Source organism: Corylus avellana, chromosome 1, assembly GCF_965113065.1.
Source record: "Corylus avellana chromosome 1, dhCorAvel1.hap1.2, whole genome shotgun sequence".
Lineage (NCBI taxonomy): Eukaryota > Viridiplantae > Streptophyta > Magnoliopsida > Fagales > Betulaceae > Corylus > Corylus avellana.
This window is the reverse complement of record NC_142490.1, coordinates 43,202,161-43,223,448: the sequence shown is the minus strand read 5'-3', so window position 1 is coordinate 43,223,448 and position 21,288 is coordinate 43,202,161. Positions and strand designations below refer to the sequence as shown.

Below are 21,288 nucleotides of genomic sequence, written 5' to 3'. Positions count from 1 at the left end.
GAATTAAAATTTTAAGGTCTAAAATGTTAATTACCTCAAATGCGGATGGCATATAATATCTGTATTAACCGCGCAGATGCAGATAGTAATCGCATGACATGGATGCAGATATCAAAAACCATTATCTGTATTTTCACTCCTAGACTCTGACATAAATTGATGAAGGGAGGGACTACCAAAATCAAGTTGTTAAACCACATACGGGCTAAAGGTATTTAACGTAAAAGTTTCTATGTTGTAAACAATATAATTATTTTTTACTTTTATTGTTGGATAAATATATATTTTATTAACAAAATTAAGGCTCTGTTTATAAATGAGCTTTGAGTAGTGTTTTTATTTTTTGTAAAAATTTGTTTTTTATATTTTTAAGATTACATTATTATATTTGAGTTACTTGTTAATATTTTTTAGAAGACAGTAGAGAATGAAAGCAAAAACAAAAATAATTTGTATTATTATTTCTAAGAAACGGAGGAGGAAAAGGAAACCGAATCCCAAGGTGATCAGAAATCCAACAAAAGATCGATCGTATGAATCTTCCACTACATCTCTCTGTGTCTGTCTCAAAGTTTTCCAACGCCGGGAGAAAACCCAACACCCAAAGTCTCTGTTTCAATGGCAACCCCAACGAAAAGCATCAGTAATCATCTTAATGTTGTTTGTTCATCTTACAAAAGTTTCTGCAACCATTCTTTTGGTAATTTCTTCTTTTATTGCTTAGACTTGATCTGGATTTCAACCCACTACATTCATGGCCCTACTAACGATATGTGGCAGAGAACAATCTTTTTGAATCACTTCCGGCCGGAGGGGCTTTCCACGCTTCAGAAATAAACCGGGTTGTGAATGAACACGTTTCTGCATTTCCTTTGTCCCACACCGGAAGTTTATAAGAAAGTTAGTTGGGGGGGGGGGGGGGGGGGGGCGGTCCACTCCCTATGATGTGGCGCTTCTACGTCACATGTTGCCTTAAAACCACACATACTACGAGGAGCTCCGTTAAAAAAAACTAAACTTACAAAATTTTGTCGAAAGTATCAAGTGAGTTTATTTGCTTATCATATGTACCATTTGTGACATTTTTAAAACTGAGGTGACTATTTAATTTTGGCATAAAGCACAAGTACTGAAAATACATTTAACCATTTTTTAAAATATAATTTTTAACATTTTTTATTTTATTAATAGTACTTTCGTCATTGAAGTAAACATCGATAATTTTTGATAGTTTAAAGACATCCTCCCAAATAAAATTGAGTAAAAGACATTATCAATTAAATAATAATTAGAATGAAGCATGTAGACTTTTTCCAATCTTAAATGGGCATTTTCTTGTATGAAGTGATGCTCGTTGAGTTGGTGTATATATATATATATATATATAACACATGTTTTGCAAAAATTCATATTTTATTACTCATAAAATAAAAGTCTATTTTTATTAAAAACATTTGGTTTGAGAAATCCCAACTTTGGATTGTGACATTAGGCACCTCATGCTGATTGCTGAAGACACTGTGAGATCATGTGTGGATCGGTGATTCTCTTCATTTTCCTTCTGCCAAACTCCATGTCCAAAGGGAAAAGACCAACTCCAGCTCAATCTATTAAATTGACGTGTCCAAAATGCATATGAGAATCACAAACTCTATTAAAAATGCATGTAAAAATCATATGCATTTTAAACGTATGTCAATTTAACAGATTGAATTGAAAAAAAAAAAATCCTATCATCCAATTTTAAGAAAAACTGTCCATAACCAGCTAGTTTGCCATTCCATGCTACTCAAGTTCAACGACCTCTTAGAACCGACGTTATTTTCTGCACATTCATGATTTATAGACAAAAATGAGCATGAATATGAAATAAAACCATATAGGATCAATTAATATACAGAAATGGGTGTATCATGTTTTACCATAATCCTCCAACCAACCAACTCCAATAAACCACATGAACAACAAATAAAGGTAGCCCTCAAAGGAAGCTATAAAACACAAGCAAACTCAAGCCATTCTATCTCTATCCTCATTTTCTGTGCCAAGGGCATATGTAATCTACAGTCCATACATCTTTTGCTTTTTGCCACGGGTGGTGTCAAAATGCTGCCCTCACAGCTCCTCTTGCAGCCTCTTGCCTCATCTGACTAGCTCTACCACTGCCTCGGAAATACATGTAAACTTGCTGCAAAACCAAATAATAATAAACAAATGATGTGAGAAGAAAATAACTAAAGGGAGTGCTGAGCAAATGCTTTTCAGAATTCAGGCAAGGTGAACAATGCCATAAGTTTGACCTGAATAACCCAGATGCAGACTACTATTTCAAGACAGAATATTCCAAATCCAACGAAGTAGAAGATCTACAAGAAAAAAGAGATTAAGCCTCAGCAATACAAGAAATAAAGGAGTAGAGCTCATGAAAGGCCAATCAATGGACTGCTCAATTCGACTAAAATGAGGATCCTTTTGAATTAGATAAATGCCACTATATAAAATATACTTTGGCACAAGCATCCTTACCCCAGCCAAGGGATGGCTGTCCACAACGTCTATTGCAGACAGAATGCCTCTGTTAGAAAGAGCACACAACATAGAACCATCAGCAGCATAACAAAAGCAACAACCGACATTTTTTTAATTAGAGACATTCAGTAGGGCAAAAAATAAACGAATATGGTTGAGAGAAATGAAATTAAATACCGAATCTTATTGCTGTATGTCCACTTCAAACAAAAGAAAGATAAATGGTTTCCTAAAGAGAAAATATAGAATTTCTAAAGGAACATACGTGAAAGATTTTCCTTTGAAAAATATAGGCGGAGCAACCGCAGCTACTATGCAGAAGCCAATGTGGACCTGCAGCAGAAGAGAATAGAAGAGAAATTAGGCGTCTTTTGATCCTTAAATTAAACAGAAGAATTGAGAAAGGAATATAAAAATTTTACCATATAAAACATGAAAAACCATCCAAAGTTCATGGCACTGTCTTTCCTGCAAGAGAAATAAAAGAGAAACTTCAAACATAGTAAGGAAATCAACGATTATACAGGCTTGAAAATATGTGTATATATATATATATATTTTTTTCTACGTCATTCCTTTTGCATTGGTAAATGGGCAGGTGCATGGCATAAACACTATTTTTCAGACGAACATATCCAAGTTGTTCCAAGAGAGATATACACCTTACGGGCATAGATATGCATTTCTGTTAAAATTCTTCTTCCATATATCCATAAGTATTTGCACCCATCTAATCAGATTAGTTCTTTCTGGAGATAACCACATACTATTCATATTTAACAGTGAAGTTTCCCCATAACAAAATTCATTAGGGGTGTTAGCTGGTGCATTGAAGTCTCACATGGCGTCCAAAGCCTCAGAAAGATTTCTTCCAATTATAAACGACTAAACAATTAGCATTTCTGAGTATAGGAACAGCTAAGTTTATAAAATCATGGGGAATAAGTACCTAAAAGCACGATAAAGAGGCCGATACCACAACACATAGGCTCCTGGAACCCCTGCTATGAAATAGATAATGGCTAGGAACCAAATTTTTACCCCTACAACCAAAAAAGAAAGCAAGATTGAGGTCTGTGGAATTTAACATATCAAGTCCGTAATGAAGATGTGGACATATTTCTGAACTCACCTTCTCCCTGAATCCATGCCGTAGTGACAGCAATAATGTTCCAAGTAAGGCACAGAACCAATCCTGCGTAACATAAACTTCACTGGCTTAGATCAAAATATATATTTTATGCATCACACCTCTAGAGAGGTCATCAAGTCACATATAAACCAGGTATGCAATCTATCTTACAACCACAGGTTCGAATCAAGACTGCAAGACTACGCAATGGTAAGAGACAGGTAGAATAGAGATTGTAGCAGGCCATGCCATTGACTTGGCCAACAAAGATGGTATAATCCAAACAAGCCAGGTTTATGGTATAATTCATGGAGACAAATACAACCAATTTATCACCTCTGGCTTGTTGTTCTTTTGAATCTTCAGATTTTCATCAAGGCAATTTCAATATTAGAGGTCCACTGACATCCATGAATTGCTCTAAAATGAAATATTAAACAAATCTTTGACTCTGTGAGACTGTGTCTATAGCAAATGAACGTCTTGATAGTAATATCAAATCCACTGTGAGGTCGATGGTGCCTTATGGAGTGCTATTTTCAATCGTATTGGGTTGTCTTAGGATATGCTTAAACGAGTAGTAGACCTTTTCACTTGTTGGAGAGGATCATATGGCAATCCTCAGAGTGCAACAATGTGGAAGATGATGTTGTCTTGCCTTTTGTGGTGCCCTTAGGGAAATAAATGATAGAAGATTTGAAGATTGCAAAAGGCCAGTAGTGAAACTAAAGTCCTTCTTCAATACTCTCTACCTCTAGGTAGCTGCTTTAGACTTTCCTAATGTGCTTGATTTTCATGTTTTTCTTAATCTTTTTTCCTTTTCTAGATAGGTATTTCTTTTGTATATTTCTTGTGTATTTGAATTGCGCTTTTAATGAAATTTTAATTACTTAAAAAAAATATTAAAATCTCATTGATTAAAAAACATTACATTCTTTTTTATAGACAATAGACATAAAAATTTTCAATCTATATAATTAAAATTCCCTCCAGGAGAAAAGCTATATAATTGTATCCAAATGCAATGCAAGATAATAGTTACATAAATCAACTGCACAATAAGCCAGTCTAATTACTTATCAAAAAACAAAACAATAAACCAGTTGAATTAATATGATTTTACAAGGATGAAGCCAACTCCTTCCTTCCCTCGCCCCTTCTCCCTTTTCTCCCTATCCAACAGGTACAGCCAACCCAACTTTTCCAACATAAAGGATTTGATGCAACCAGTGATCATTACATAAAGAGGCATGTTACACAACCATCTTTTAACCATCTCTTTTTGCAAATCCAATGAATCAATCATTGAATTTGTGGACTTATATGGGTTTCACACAAATTCAATGGTGGATTCATCAATTCGCTATATGAAAATGGTTGAAATAATGAATTTTATCATTTCTCTTACATAAATACAACATAAAACATAAAATTGGCTTGTAAGTAGCAGCTGAATGACATAGTTCTATGTTGTAAACACAATAACTATAGAATCAGGCAAAGGCTGACATACCTAAGAATGTTGAAAATGCAGTATACTGCAATTTTTGTAGATGAATTGGTACTTCATTTGCAATATCATGATGGATAATCGGACAAAAAGGAGGCCAATTCTTCTCTTCAAGAACAATTCCAGCTGCAGAACAAAAGGGAGAACTCAAACTATAAAATTTGTGGCCAAACTATGAGGAAGAATAACTTTCCAAGGAGTTAGAACTGGTACAAAGGTTATTGGACAGCAATTGAACAAACAAATTGATAACATAAATAGTGGATTAGTGCACTCAATACGGTATATATTTGATCGCATCTAAATGCAAACTGGATCTGAATGCAACCAAAAACACAATGGATACCCCAAGTAGAAAGAGAGAAAAATAATAATCAGGCAAATGAAAAGGCAGAGGACCAACAACCCCCAGCCTAGAAATGAAAATTTCAAATATAAACAGGCAGATAAAGAACCTCGTGCAGCAGCATCTTCTTTCCGTTTTACTTCCTGCATGGCACAGAAAAAGCTGACAAGTGAAATTCAAGAAGATACCAAAAATGTATTGAAACATGGAATCGCTAAACAAAAGTAGATATGCTATTACAATGAAATCGATACAAAATAATACCTTCAGATCTTCCACAGAACTGAGTACAGAAGATTTACAGGGAGAAAGATCTACCAAGATGGCACTCGTATTTCAATTAATTTGAAAGATTTTCAGGCTTTACTATCTCACAGTTCAAAAATCGTTTTGGAGCCATCATGACAGTGACAGATACTCAACCATTTCCACATTTTAGTCATACAGATATCACTACTTCAAATAAATTGAATAAGAACCAAAATTTTGAGATAAAATAATTTGCTGATCAATACAAAACAGCCAACTACAGTTTTCAACCATTACTCATGCCTAACTAGATTGCCTTCAACAACTAATGAATACTACTGGAGTTTACTATCTCAGTAGACTTAATCTCACTAATGGCTTCATGTACCGTGAGGCCAAGTATGATAAAACGAGCATGGCTTAAATGCGTCAAATTTAAAATTAATTGAAAAGCCTTGGTGGCTGCCAGATTGAAAAACAAAAATGCCACTAGGTTAGTCTATAGTTCTTTCAGAAATTGAACACTTCAAATTTCATTTCCATCAAACGCACACCTGCTCCCGCCTTCTCAATTCAGCCTCCTTAGCTTGGAGTTCCTTCTCTTTCCTTTGCAAATCCTAAATTTGAAACAGATTACAATGAGAAAAATCAATATCAATTATTTTACCATGAAAAAAAAAAGGAAAAAACATTGATTCATGTATTCATCAACCTTAAAGTTCCGTCCCCCCGACGATGTGTCAATAGGTATATCAATTGTTGCATCATGGCCATAGTTGAAACCAGCAGGTTCAGGAGGAAGAGGCGAAAGCCTTGAGTTTGTGTCAGATTTCTGAAAAATAGCGACATTAAATGATGTGTAAGAGTTCAAGGTAGAGTAACATGGAGAATCCATTTGTGCAGACTTCCACAGCCTGAATTCTTTGATATTTCATCTAGTTAGATTTTGTTAGTAGTCAAATGAAAAAGTTACTCCAAACATTGAAAAAAAATAAAAAAAAATTGATTGTGCTAACAAAAGATTGATGAAAATTAAAAGAGAAAACTGAGTCATTCAAAATGCAACTCTTCTATTAAAGACCAAACTAAGATTTGCAAGTAAAATATCAAACTGTACATATCACTCCAAGTATAAATTCCAAGTACATAGTTAATTATCAAGCTGATATATAAAATTCTCAGTCTGAAAGAGAGGGAGGAAGGTTGCCATGACAGCTAAAAAAAAACAAAAGCTTACTGTTGTGTAAAATGCACCTCCACCATAGTTTGACTGCCCTGATGCCTTTCCCCTAACTGCTGGATCCTGGTAGTAAAACTTAGAGTAGTAAGAAGTTGCATAAAGTGTATGTCCAAAACATATATCAACCATATTTGGCAGGGAGAAAGAAATTATATCATTAAAAGTTCAGAGGTAAATATGTATATCATCGATGACAACTAAAACCTTTATGTCAGAAACCACATGACATGTGTATGGGTACATGTAAGGTTTGAGTCCACCTGGTTGTCCAAATCATCCACACAAAAAACATTTAGGACACTGGACACAATGGACAGTAGTAGAAACATTCAACTTTTATACATCTACACCATAAAGAAAATGAAATTAATCATGAACCCATCTAAACCAAAATGCAGTCTCTAACCTTTGTGAAACCATCCAATCTACGCTACCTATTAAGGCATTTTAAGCATACAATCCATATATCAAGCATTGTAAAATCAACAAGCCAATCGGTTCAAAAATTGAAGATTCAATCATAGGAAACAACTTTATATCCCTTCATTCCAGAGACTGACTACGACCCAAGAGGCTCGAGTCTAAAAACTTCGAAAGAACAACTTCAAAGAAAACCCATCACAACGATGATCAATATTCACAAAAATAAAAAACCAGAGAAAACACAGTAAGATCATTTCCCAGCACAAGCTCAAAACAATACTAAAACGTCGCTGCTTAAGGTCAAACTAGAATTTTGCACCAACACAAGCTCAGAATGTGGAGAAAACAAACGAATTAAGCACAGAAACTGAAACTGGATCCAGCAATATAATAACCCAACAACAACAAAATCTAACAATTAATAGAACCAAAAGACCAAAATTAACCGAAAAACACACTTTACTTTCTGCTTCAGCCATCAAATCAAACAAATCACCAACTACTCAACCACACAAACTCCCAACTAAACCCTAGAAACCCAACAAGTTCCCAAAACGAAAAGCGTTCACAATCACCTCCCTACTCAAACTGAAAAATCAATGTTCGAATTCTGCTACACAACAAAAAGAATTAAACCAAGCAACAGTACAGAAACTACATCGTGAGCTGAGAAAGATACTCACAGCGAAGGGATTGACTTCTTCTTCGTCGAAAGGGTTTTTATCGTAACGACCAGCCATGGAAACAGCACGAGGAACGACCAGTAGTCTCAGCAGAGAAGAAGCTCAGAAAATCTGAGTTTTCTCGGAAACTCAAAAAGTTGCCGAGGAAGAGAGAAATCTTGGAGATGAAGAATTTGGCGTTTACTTTTCTCGCAAGTGAAGGGAAAGGGAAGAAGAAAATCTGAGGAGAGAAAGTAGAGGGCGAGGGGAAGGACTCGTCTTTGGTCAGCATCTACGGTTTTGAAAAAGAATTGAAGCGAAACATTGTCCTGGGATTGGGAGAGTGATATTGTGTATCATGGTTTCACAGGAAGTCCGTGAAACCTACCTAAGATTTGGACACCCTGTATATATTTTTAGATTTAAAAAAGAAAGAAAATCACATAGTCTTATTTCGTCTACATAGTCTTATACTCATACATTATCAATCCACTATTGATTTTTTTTTTCTTATAATAAAGGTTGATAATATAAGGGTAAATTAACAATCTCATGTAAGTATAGTGGGTTAGTGGTAGGATATTGGTACCAAGGCTAATAATTTTTGACACGACTAGCGAACCTGATACTAAATTAAAGGGTTAGGGATGAAGAGTCGACCCGTTTAATTAAAGGGGTTAAATTAGGATTAGCATATATAGTCTTATACTCATGCATAGACCCAACCCGAACCCGACACACGACATAATAACTTACAATTGTTGACATGATCCGTGAATTCAACACGAACCTAATACAAAATTAAAGGAATAGAAGAGAGAAATTTGACCCGTTTAATTAAAAAAGTTGGGTTATGATTAAACCACAGTAAAAGTGAGTTAAAAGTGCTAATTTTGCTTATCATTTTAAATTAAAAAATTATGAGCTTGATATATTTAAAGAAGTTATCAAATGAAGTAACTTGTTAGGTATATATATGACAAGAAAGATGCTATTGACGTGACCTTAGAGTTAATTACATACTATATTCGATGCTCTTTAGTCATTGGATTATTTATTGCACATTACAACTCTCTACAGCTAAAGTCCATACTATATTATTAGAAGCTTGGCTTTGGCCTTTGTGTTTAACTAATAGTTATTATTATCATTTTTGTTTTTTTGACATGGTTATGATGTTTTTGTTAGACTTGATCCCATGACAGGGGAATGTGAAACCTACTACTATAGATAGAGAGAGAATAAAATATGATAAAATGGTTGGGGTTTTACACCTATCTACCAACAAACTCACGTGATAGTCTATATGAGCGTCACGTGGCAAAGGCACAAAGAATGAGTGAAAAAATTAAGCAACAAAATTTGATATAGGTAAATTTAATTGACGTAAAAAGTATCACGTAGACTATTACGTTAGCTTATAAATGACTTGTAATAAAAGCAACAATACATAAAGCACATGGCAAAGGCGATTCGTCCCACGTTTTCATTTTTCTAACATTCTTTTACTTTTGATATCATATCAATCACTTTTTTTTATTATTCAAATAAAAAAACTACTACAAAACAATTTTTTTTATTAATTTTTTCATACCAAACATTCTTTACTTTTTTTAAAAAAACATTATTACTTTTTTCACGTCAATCAATTTTTGTTACAGTATCGAACCGAAGTCATTTACCAAACTACCCTTATAGTATTTTCAGCCTATGGAGATTTCTTCCATGACGCCACCAAGAATTTTGAATGATGACTGCCGGCCGTAAAGATGCATCATTTGGACCAGTTGACCAAGAGTTGTTCTAGATGAATGTTTTGTCTTATGTTTGAAATGTCGTACTAATTGACCCATGGAGGCCACCGGATCCATCTGGTGGCCCTGTGTTGGCCGCAAAGTCATCGGGCAACCTAGCAATAGCTGTCAAAACTGCCTAAAGGCCCCAGGTTGGCCGCTCATCAGGCGGCCACCAAAGTGAAGTCAACTCCAACACTTGTTTTTTTAAAAGAGGCTCAGTCCAGCCAATGATCATGTGCATAACCACAAAGCAAAAAATGAAGGACTTGTACAATTAAGCAAATGTAAATAAGCTGCCTGAACCATCAGGTACCCCAAAAAATGCTCATTGTCCATATATATATATAAGACAGCTACAGCTAGATACAAAAGGCAAAATCTAAATTTTCTAAGAACAAATATGAGGTGGTTCAAATAATGAAATAAATATGACAAACTCAATAACCCTATTAAGTATAGATGATAGTGGGTGTCTGTGGATGAAGCCCAACTAACACATATCCAAGCATCTTGGTTAGGTTAGGAGTGAAGAGAACTCAGTGTTGGCGACTTCTTTTTCTGTATATTTTCCCTCTTCTAAACGGATCAACCCACTTCTTGTCGGCCTCGACCGCTCGATTCCAACGCTCTTTGAAGATTTGAAGCTCCCATGTTGATTGCCTCCTAATCTGCTTAATTCATCATGAATGTAAAAACCAGTAGAAAAAAGGAAGGCTGCCCAAATGCCACTAACAGTAGATAATATCTTTATTTTTATAAAGTAATCAAAATTCATAAGAAAGCGAAAAGGCGCTACTCAAATGCACAAGAAATATACAAGAGAAATACTTGGACTAGAGATGAATGTAGATTACAGTTTCAAAGCTCTCACCTCAGTTCGCACATCAAAAGCTGAAGGACCATGTCTCTGAAAATCAAGAAGAAAATTGGCACAAAAAGGGTTAAATTTAAGGCCAACAAAGTCTAAATGCATGAATGAATTAACAGTGATTTATTGCTTGGAAGAAAACGAAGCTTACCTTTGTCAACTCTTCATGATTTGAGGTCTGCAAAAGGGTGAGAAGTGTTTATAATGGCAAAAGAAAAATGAACAAAATAACAACTACAGAATATGAAGTCATTAAACCTATTCAATTACTGGAAACAGATAAATATTCAGAAGTTTACAAGGTCACTCTAAAAAATCATACCACCATGCTACTTTTCATTTATTGTTTAAAACCAGTAAATGGATTTAGTTCATCTAATAGCCGATCCATTAGTTTTTATGAAGGATCACAACATTATAGTTTCAAGAGAAGGACAGATCCAGGTTGGTTGGTCCGGAAAGTCAAGGGAGACGCAGGCCAAGCCCCTCAAACAAAACAGTTCTTGGAGAAGACTTTCAATTTCTAGAGACCTCAATTACCCAAATAAGCAAAATAAAGAATTGAATGCACCTCAGTAACTTGTGTTTTTACATGCACAGTTAGGAGACTCTTCATTAGCACGGTATCCTTACAAATTCCAGACTATGAAATTTTGTCGCCAAAAAGTCGGCCAGATTTCAACCAGATGCCATTGGAATGTCTTTGAGCAGTAATTCATACTCTCACATTTTTGACATGTAGAAGTAATGAAACATAGCATGTCGATTACGGAGGCTAAGGAGAATATAATTTAGGATAAGATAGCATTGCGGAGAAGAATACATGCGGCTGATCCCGATTACTTGACGACCATCCATAGAGCAGACCCCAATTTCTTTGGTCTTTAAGATAGGTTGAGCTCAGATGAATATATTCATTTTGGACATCTTTCCAAATAAACAATTTTTTTTGGGCAAAATTGAGAAATATATGTAAAAGAAAGAAAAGTCAGCATTCAAAGGGAAAAAAGGGTATTCTAGAGAAATTGGAGAAGTCAAACCAAACAATTGATACTTAATTAAAGATAATTAAAGAATTTTGGTTGCCAAGTTTAGGCAGTGAGATCAGCCAAAACAAAGAAGTTGGATTTGGACAAAGAAAATTGTCTGGACAGAAGGTATGTGAAGCAATTAATTACATTTCCTAAATGTTTAAACCCCCTTGATAGAAAGGTTGTATTGGCTTTAGTGAAGGTGTATGCCAGTCTGTGTTATCATTTATAAATAATAATGATTAAGATCCCGCAATTATATCATTTCAGTGGTTGCCAAAAAAAGCACAAAAAATCTAAATTAACAAATACATAATCAGCTTAAACAATGCAAGAAATGGCAAAGCAAATAACCTTTTTAGAAGGCGGTCCACTCCCACCCAAAGTTTGTATGCCCTTATGAACTACATATTCGCTATCAATGACTCCCACATTCCTAGTGCGGTCCCCCTGTAAAATGCCATATTCATCCATTATCCACTGCTAATGCTACGTGTTATGCAGTGACAAAGAATTTAGTTTTACTAGAAAGGGAGATGGAAAAACGAATAAAGGAAGTCGGTAATCACATATGTAAAATTGGTCTGACACCAGTTGTTTGTTACTTCTCATAAGAAGTTAAAAGGGTGATAATTTCAGAAAACATATCGAAGTCAATCTCACCTGCGCACAATACCCAAGTTTCATATCCATTCCCCATCCATGGACGAGATCATTCTGAACAAAAAGGAAAGCAACTCTGTGATGAATCTATTAATATTATACTGAAAAGACTGGAACTTGCTGTAACAGTGCTGCTCAAACACCTTATAAAGATAACTACTCCAAAAGGCAGAAATTAAATCCAGAAAATTTAAAGACCAAAGATTTACTTTATCTGACAAGAGATGAAAAACTAAAGCAGAAAAATTACAAAATCATTCTAGCACAAAACATAAGACAATTTAGTACAAACCAAAACTACCAATTAACAAAGACCATCTTCTTTGAAATGGATAAAGGCAGTGAGATAATCCACAATCTCATCATGTCAAAGTCAATGCACTGTGTTATAGAAATCCATGTCAACAAATTCAAATGGTCAATAGAATCTTTTCACAAATGACAATTACACACAAAAAATACATGGCATAATGTAACAAGTATCCTGATTCATGAACAAATGATTTAGTGTAAGTTTGAATGTGAGAGTCAATGACATACAACAGCATGGACAAGCAAAATGATATAGGACAAGGCGCAAAAAACTCGCAATTGAATCTGAAGCTTTCACCAAGTATACACTAAAGGCAGGCAATTACATATTGGGGGAAGTAGATATACCCCTGAAAATAAAAATTATGATCAATAAATAAATTCAACTATAATGCCATTGTTTGAAGAAAAAAATATCTATCTATATACATAGACTATATATATATATATATAGAGGAGTATTATTCTCCCATCCAAGGTACACTTTTTTCAGATTACACAATAGTACGTGCCCCAGAAATTAACCTTGTTATTTATCTCATCCAAGAATGCAAATTCATAACAAATAAAAAGGGAAAAAAAAATGCTAACAGAGGACACTTCTCAACTAAACATAATAATTGGACTAAACTGTTTATACATATTGGAAGATGCTAGCTGGTTTAGTTTTAAAAACCTCTTTTTTATTTTTATTTTTATGAATGATAATTATTTAGAAGACGAAGCAAACCCGGTTTAATTTGTAAAACCTCTTGGTGTTGGACAAAACACCTGAGATCAAATCCTGCCTATTTAAGTTTAAATGTAAAGTTAAAAGGATGTTAATAAGTACATGACAATAACACTGACACAAGAGCTATATTTGCCTGAATAATTTTTCACAGACGTTAGTGTAAGTTACAGTATTTCTGGGTAGATCACATGTATAAGCTTACCTGTATAAGATGCCAGGTGCAATGCCAAGCAGACCTTGAAAACACCGGAGCCATGCCTTCAACAAATCTACAAATGAATATAGACAATCAAAGGGAAGATAACCATTAGTTGATTCAAGATTCTTAAAAGACGAATAAAAAAATAGCTTCTGTAAGAGACTAGATTGCTCCTTTCTTAATATTTTTGAGAGATGAGCGTAACTATTAAATTGTTCTAAAATAAATTGCAAAAAGGTCATTTATTTTAAAGACCAGGGAACTAGAAAGATGGGATTGACATGTGAAAACCAAAGCGGTCTACTATCGTCTAACATCATTAAAGAAGTGTGTTTTCAGAAGGACATCCTCTTCAGCACTCTGTATGCTTCTAGATTACAAGGAATCTGGCAAAGCTAATAGCAAAGGGGATCTCTGTCTCTCTATTGAACCACATGGAACAATGGCCCTTTGTATTCTTCTCGCTCAAAACCAGAGAAGCCAAAAACTCTCTCTCACCTCTATCTTTCTTCTCTTATATGGAGTAAATAGAGGCCAAGGCTGACAACAATGACACTGCTCCTAAGCATCATGCTAATGCTGGGTATGTTTACTCAAAAGTGAGAACACTACATGTAGGAACTGCTAGTGTACAGCATCAGCCTTGATACTGCCTTCATGGACCTCTATTTTTCATGTTATAGAGTAAACCGTAAACTAGGTTTGATGAGTTAAGAGGAATGAAAAAGTTGGATAAGTCCTACTCACGGAATGAGTAGTGTCAAATTAATCAACCATTCCATTTCTTTATACTAAACAAGGAGATGCTTAAAGTAATCTTAAATTCCATTTTTCTTTCTGATATACAAATATATTTAGGAGATAATGTGGATATCAACCTTCATTACTTAAGTCATTGAGGATGGAAAGGAACTCAAAAGTTCCAGAATAAGCAACAAATAGAAAAGAAAATATTCAAATAGCAAATGTACCAGTAAGATAACTTACCCAGTGCATGGTGGCCCCTCACTGGAATCTGAACACTTCACACTGCCTCTACGGTCATAGACTCTCCTGTATAGAGTAATATATATCATATAATAATTACAAGGATAAGAATGTAGATTCTCATGGATTGTTCTTATATAAGACCATCTCATTTACCTATGAAACCTCTTTGTCCGAGCACGAATAGTAATTCTATGATGTATATCTGTTGAATTTGGGTCCAAAGCTGGCTGAGATATCTCCAGTCCTTCTGTTTTCACAATATTCAGGTACCTGGAAAACAAAATCCAAAATCAGATTGTTTGCTGTGGAGAGAATATGAGTCCGCAAATAAGTAATAGATAAAGACTCATGAACCACAACTAGAAACCATGATTCCACAAGTAAACTCCCCTTTTACACTGTCCAAATAAGGATGGTTTACTAGGCAACATTATTTAAACAAATAAGCCCTCCCAAACTATTGTCTGATGTTGAATGGTTTCGGTTGAAGTAACTGCAAGGCAGGTGATTTCCTTCACAGTAGTCTAGAGAGCAAGAGAAATTGAACTGGACAGCAATCAGGTAAAATTTAATTGAAGCATTACATATCTGTCACAAGTATCAAAAATCTAAGAGAGAAATTTGGAAGAGAATAAACCAAGAGATATTCTAGACAAGCCCTAGTAGTAGTTTTAACTACATAAATTATCAGATCAACTACTGTTGAAAATAGCCTATAATCTAGGTTACCCCAACTCTGCTCATTTTTCTAGTAAAACTAGAAAGTTCTATACCACCAACATCTTTACTTTTAACTTGAGGCATTTGAATGCAGGTCTCACACTATCAAGATAATACACCTTCACACAGTATTCCAGTGCATTTAACACCAAATATATATATATATATATATATATATATATATATATATATATATATATTTTTGATTTGACATCGGGTATCCGGAGCTTCGCTCCAACTAATCCCAAGGGTGCACAGGCTTTCGGCAAGGAGTTTTCCGCAAGTGCACTTCGGTTAATTCAAGGGGCGAACCCCCAGTTTGATGGCCCCAAGAAGCAGTTTGCACTCAGTGAGTTTCGAACCTAAAACCTTGAGGAGCATACTCAAAGTCCCAGGCTGTCCAACCACTAAGCCAACCCCTTGGGGTTATTTAACACCAAATAAATAAACACTTCAATTTCAGAGGCTGACAACTTCAAAGTATTGCAGGCAAATGATGTCCCACAAGCCCTTTAAGCATACCTTGCTGGGTTAAAATGTGCAACCCCCAAATCTTCATCCCAAAGAAAAATGTAATCATAAATGGACACAACATCCGGATGTAGAAAGCGCTTAGCAAACCACCTGAGAAGAGGAGGGAAAACTAATAAATACAGCAGGAAAAACATTAACAAAACTTTGAGCAATGCCAATACTAGGATTTGCAATTGGATAAGTCCACCTAGAAACCAATGATTTTCATATTCATATGATAGTCTAAATCATAGTCCAACCCCAGAACTTAGATATTCTTTAGCTTTTAAACTCAAGGAATAAGGACTACAATTTTTTTTAATATATATATACACTTAAAAATCATAGGTTGGTTGCTAAATGCCTTTTCTCTTTCAAAGCTGGTCCCAAGTGTGGAGATTGAGGGTTGCATTGTGTAGACAGCAAACAGTACAACAACTCCTCTATTCCCCTCATCACCTAGAAGGTTCATTGTTTCAAGTCCCAAAGATAATTATGCCTTCAAGAAAATCTAGGCTTATTCTAGATCTAAGATTAAAATCATTTGTTACAAAAAATCCTCCAAAATATGATAACGATCTCCAATAACCATTTGATCCTCAATATACGTTGCAATTCCAATATATATATAAATTATTGCGATTCTAATTACTAATGGCCAAAGCTTACCACTTTGTTTGGTTCTGAGCAACTATATGTGTGGCTTTCTTACTCCAGTTGAGGTCCCGCCACCCATCCACATTGTCATCATAATGGAATAGAATAATTGTAAAATTCTCTGGAAGAAACTGAATTAAATGAAATTAGGTAAACAAAACAATACTTTATAGCATTTTGAATGTCAAAAAGAAGAATATGCATTACCTTTTGCACAACAGCATCAACATTTAGCTTTTGCTGAATACCAACTGGCATCGCCAGCAAGTTACGGTTGCTATAACCATTGATCTGTAAGTCAAAAGCCACCACACATCACAAGAAAGTAAGTATCTGATTCTGTTGCATTAGTAACATTATTCTAAAAGTAATACAACAGTTTTTCTATAGCAAGAAAAGTAAGTGCACATTTTAGAAAGAAGCCTACAAACCAATTTTACTATAGGACCAGAAACTAACCTTTGACCGTGAACTACTTGTTGACCATAGAGGCCTTAACTCCAAATCTGACCTAGCTTGTATAATACCACGAGGCAAACCATCCAAATATCTAGATCCCAAACGCGATTCCTAGAAGAGAACATCAGAAGTGCCTTAGAATGATAATGAAGATATAGAACATACATCCATATTCCAACATGAAACATTCAACTCAGGCAAGTACTAAATCCACTTGGTAACTTCAATAATTTACAAATAAAAGACTGAATGTAATTAACAAGAGCTACTAGGGTAGCTACTTGTAGGGGTGGGCAGATTAACCGTTACTGACCGCTTATCGACTGCCATCAAACACTTACCGACCGACAAATGACTTCCGGCGGTCTGCAGGCAAAATAAAAATATTATTTCGACATCGGATCGGTTCGGTTCGGTAGGCGGAATAATTTTTTTTTTATCGGTTAACCGACAATTAACCGACTTAGCCAATTTTTGAAGTGAATTTTGAATTTTATCTAGTAACTTTCCTTATTGTGTTTGTCCAGCTGATTTGTGGTTGTCATTTTGGTCCATATTCCATGAATTTACTTTTTCTTTTCATTTATAAAACATATTCTTTATTGATTCTATAGTTACAAAAAAAATTGATAAATCTTAACATAAAAACTTGTAATCGACAATTAACCTACTTTACCAACCACCTATTAAACGACTAACCGATTAACCCAAAAAAGCCGACACTATTCCTTGTCAGTATGAAGTCAGTTAATTAATCGACTTAACCGACTTTTACGAATCAGTAGGTGGAAATGCTGCTAACCGACACCAACCGAACCGATACCCACCCCTAGCTACTTGCAAGGGTTATGAGCAAACAAAGAAAAGAAATGAAAAATTAACCTTGACAAGGTGCTAATACTTAACCAACTTTTACGAATCGGTAGGCAAAAATGCTCCTACTGACACCAACTGAACTAATACCCACCCCTAGCTACTTGCAAGGGTTATGAGCAAACAAAGAAAAGAAATGAAAAATTAACCTTGACAAGGTGCCAATATGATAATACTGACCTTTATGGTGTTAAAATGACGGTACTTCCCTTCCATCTGATAATGGGAGGAAAAATTAGCGTACAAGTTACCAGGAAAATAATAAACGTTAGCTTAAGAGCATCGTAAAGTAAAAAGAGCATGCAGCTGCGGCAAGCCTTATGGTGACCTACTAACAAAAAGATGTTATGGATGGCAAACTAGCAACTGAAGATCTCTAAACACTAGCATGAATAGCAAATTGAAGATTCCGGACAAAATTTGAACCAAAATAAAAAAGAATTTAGTTTTGGTTTATTTATGTTCCTCTGAACTATTAGGCATTCCTTAAATTAACCAACCAATTGCAGAAATGCCATCATGGGAATTCTTGGGCAAAATAGTATCAAACAAGCTGAATTTGACCAGGTGAAAGCCACTGGCAAGACATCCTGTATATCAGAGTGGTTCTCTTAAAAGATGACAAGAAAAGATCTGAAGAATTGACGGGGTCATTGTACCTCAGTGTGATGATACTGATAATTTGTGATTCGATATACAACAAACAACATAACTGTACACACAACTCCCATAAACGGCAGCTGCATCTTGAATCCACATTTTCCCTACACCAGCATCACCCATTTAGAAGCTTTAAACATATCAATATTATTCCTAGAATATAAACGTCCATCTTCCAAACTACTCTCAATCACAAATTATACGGAATGGCAAAAAAAAAAATGAAAAAAGGGACCATACCCCATCAGTGAATGCAGTCCGTTTTCTCATCAGCCATCTCCATGATTTAAATGACTTCATAGACAACCAAGGCTTCTATTTAGTTCTCATAACAAACTGCAATGAGAGTATACAAAACATCAACAACCTTAAGTTGAAAATATTATTTCTAAACATTAGCTTAAGTTTTCTCACAAGCCAAACATGATCCCTGCCAAAACATGAAGACCAGTACTTGTCCAATTCTACATTAAACACTAACATCTTAGAGTATGCACGCGTGAAATGCATGTGTGTGTTTTTGCACACGCATGTGCATTAATGTAGAAAAGAGCTTCTCTATTGGCATGACAAGTAAAAGAAACATACCTAGATAACATCAAATACAAAACCCATAATCCAAAACCAACCACCAAACAAAGTAATCTCCTCCAAAAACTTGCCCAGTCACACAAATAACATCCCAGCAAGCCAATCTGGCAAAGAAAATGACGCAAACCCCCCCCTGGAACCAAAATTTTCCACCAAACTTTTTCCCGGAAAATTGTAAAACACAACAAACAGAGAGAATATGTTACCCGGGAAAATGGGGTTCTTCCATATCACCAGAAAAAGTAGGAAAACCATTTTTTTAACCATTTCCATTAGATCTAATAACTGAAACTTTGCTAATAAGCATGATTAACATTTATTATTCTCCAGTCATAAAAAAACCAAAAAAACAAAAACCACACCCTTTTCACCAAAAATGAGAACTTTGATTTCATTCTCTTTTTTCTCCACCACTGGATCTTGCTGTGTCATTCTGCACCTAAAAAAACAGAGACTGGGAAAAGAGCAGGAGATCAACCCATCACAAACCTTAAACACCACACGATCATGAGCTGGACTCAGTGTCCGTCCGATTAGCTCCTGTACCAACAGTCGGAGAGAGAGAGAGACGGAGACTGAAACGCCGCGTTTTAAGGGACTTATTGCATGGTAGTGGTTGTCCTTTTTAGCTTCCGGGCTGACCGACCAGTGTAACAGTGCAACGACACCTGTGACACACAAACACAAAAGCACAAACACAAACGCCCCCGTGCGCGTAATTTATACTCTTGTTGTCACGGAGACGCGCAAGCGGTGGAATCCGATCCTCTATGTTTTGCTAAATCTCTCACGCAATAAACAATGGTGACGCCCCAAGCTGCGTGCGCGTGTGTTTCTCGTACCGTCTGTCTTACGCTTATGTTGTTCAAGAGTTCCGATTTTGACACATGGCTTTGCGCACGCCGTTTGTTTCCTTGTTTTTAGTTTCTTTTTGTCCTTTCATGGTTTTGAATTTGAATTTTTTTTTTTCTTTTAATTATTTTTTGTTTAATGTAATCTTTGATACTTATCTTCTTGGATTTTTCCCATTCTTGCACGCTAATTATGTTGTTATAATGGGATAAGTATAAGATTTTAGACTTTATGATTAAATATGGATGAGGTATAATGTCACTATAAAACCATGTTCATTTGGTTTTTTCTAATAAGAAACCATTTGTTTGAGTATAAGATTAGTTTCATAATCCATTGTTATCAAGTTTAATCATAATATAATTAAATTAATTTGATTTGATTAGTGTAGTTCACCTATATATCCTAATTTGAGTTATTTTAGCCTTATTGGGCTCTTTTCTAGTGGTGGTCCACATAGGTGTTTTTTTTTGACGCTATTTTATTTTATTATAAAAAGTAATATTATATACTACATTTTCGGGCCATTTTTATTTTATTAGGCTATGTAGTATATAGCATTGTTCATCAACTCTTGCTAAAAAAATAAAAATAAATAAATTAAAGATTGATGAACATTATCACATCAATCCAATGAAAATGGGTCTAATAAAATGGAGATGAGATGAAGATATAGTATTTGATTGTCATTGATTATTTTGCCTTAAAATTGACAAATCTTTATTAGATTGAATCATTTAATACCAAAAAAATAAAAATAAAAGTGTGTATTTTATGATTGTTGTATGTTTTGAGTTGTTTGTTAATGTTTTTGTATTTAGAATAGAAAACAAAAGACACATAACAAGAATTTTAACAAATAGAGCCACATAATGTCGAATGTCATGTGGCAATCAGCATGACACTAACTGAGTTTATAAAGGAATGTGACAATTTCAGTAAAAAAAAAAAAAAATTATGTTTCACATGACACTTATCACGTCAATCACTAAAATATAGTATGTGATATGACGGTTTCTATAATATATAAACTATAACGTAAATATATATATATATATATATATATATATATATATGATGGGTACTTTTTTTTTCCAAATAAATTTTTTGAGTGTTAAGCGCACTTTTAGGCTCCTAAAAGACACCTAAATAGGTCCTTAGTGTCAACTATCAAGGATCTTCAGTAATTTGTTATTGTTCGAAAGACAATCTAAAATTTATTTAGAACATGTTTAAAATTGTATTTGAGAAATAGAGTTTTTAAGTAAAAAAAAAAAAAG

The 21,288-nt window shown here is 34.8% G+C and overlaps 2 protein-coding genes across 3 annotated transcripts; both read right to left on the bottom strand.

Moving 5' to 3' along the window:
* Positions 1 to 1,865: 1,865 nt before the first annotated feature.
* On the bottom strand, positions 1,866 to 8,385 carry LOC132171459 (secretory carrier-associated membrane protein). The gene is made up of 13 exons (XM_088511247.1): positions 8,113 to 8,385; positions 7,004 to 7,069; positions 6,479 to 6,598; positions 6,321 to 6,383; positions 5,627 to 5,660; positions 5,175 to 5,297; positions 3,662 to 3,724; positions 3,479 to 3,572; positions 2,952 to 2,997; positions 2,795 to 2,862; positions 2,527 to 2,575; positions 2,301 to 2,366; positions 1,866 to 2,188 (listed from the first exon to the last, which is right to left on the bottom strand). Exons 1-13 carry the CDS (start codon positions 8,167 to 8,169, stop codon positions 2,102 to 2,104), a joined length of 936 nt encoding a protein of 311 aa, XP_088367373.1. The 5' UTR covers positions 8,170 to 8,385; the 3' UTR covers positions 1,866 to 2,101.
* A 1,755-nt stretch (positions 8,386 to 10,140) lies between these two features.
* Positions 10,141 to 19,971, bottom strand: LOC132171458 (uncharacterized). 2 transcript variants are annotated; one of them, XM_059582774.2, is made up of 16 exons: positions 19,646 to 19,971; positions 18,806 to 18,901; positions 18,565 to 18,669; positions 18,086 to 18,121; positions 17,033 to 17,143; positions 16,781 to 16,864; positions 16,586 to 16,704; positions 15,926 to 16,027; positions 14,837 to 14,953; positions 14,681 to 14,746; positions 13,697 to 13,763; positions 12,450 to 12,503; positions 12,141 to 12,236; positions 10,907 to 10,933; positions 10,759 to 10,794; positions 10,141 to 10,555 (listed from the first exon to the last, which is right to left on the bottom strand). In XM_059582774.2, the coding sequence occupies exons 2-16, from the start codon at positions 18,863 to 18,865 to the stop codon at positions 10,424 to 10,426; spliced, it is 1,212 nt and encodes a 403-aa protein (XP_059438757.1). In that variant the 5' UTR covers positions 18,866 to 18,901; positions 19,646 to 19,971; the 3' UTR covers positions 10,141 to 10,423. The 2 variants fall into 2 exon arrangements, with proteins under 2 accessions (XP_059438757.1, XP_059438758.1); XM_059582775.2 differs by lacking the exon at positions 18,086 to 18,121.
* Positions 19,972 to 21,288: the final 1,317 nt, after the last annotated feature.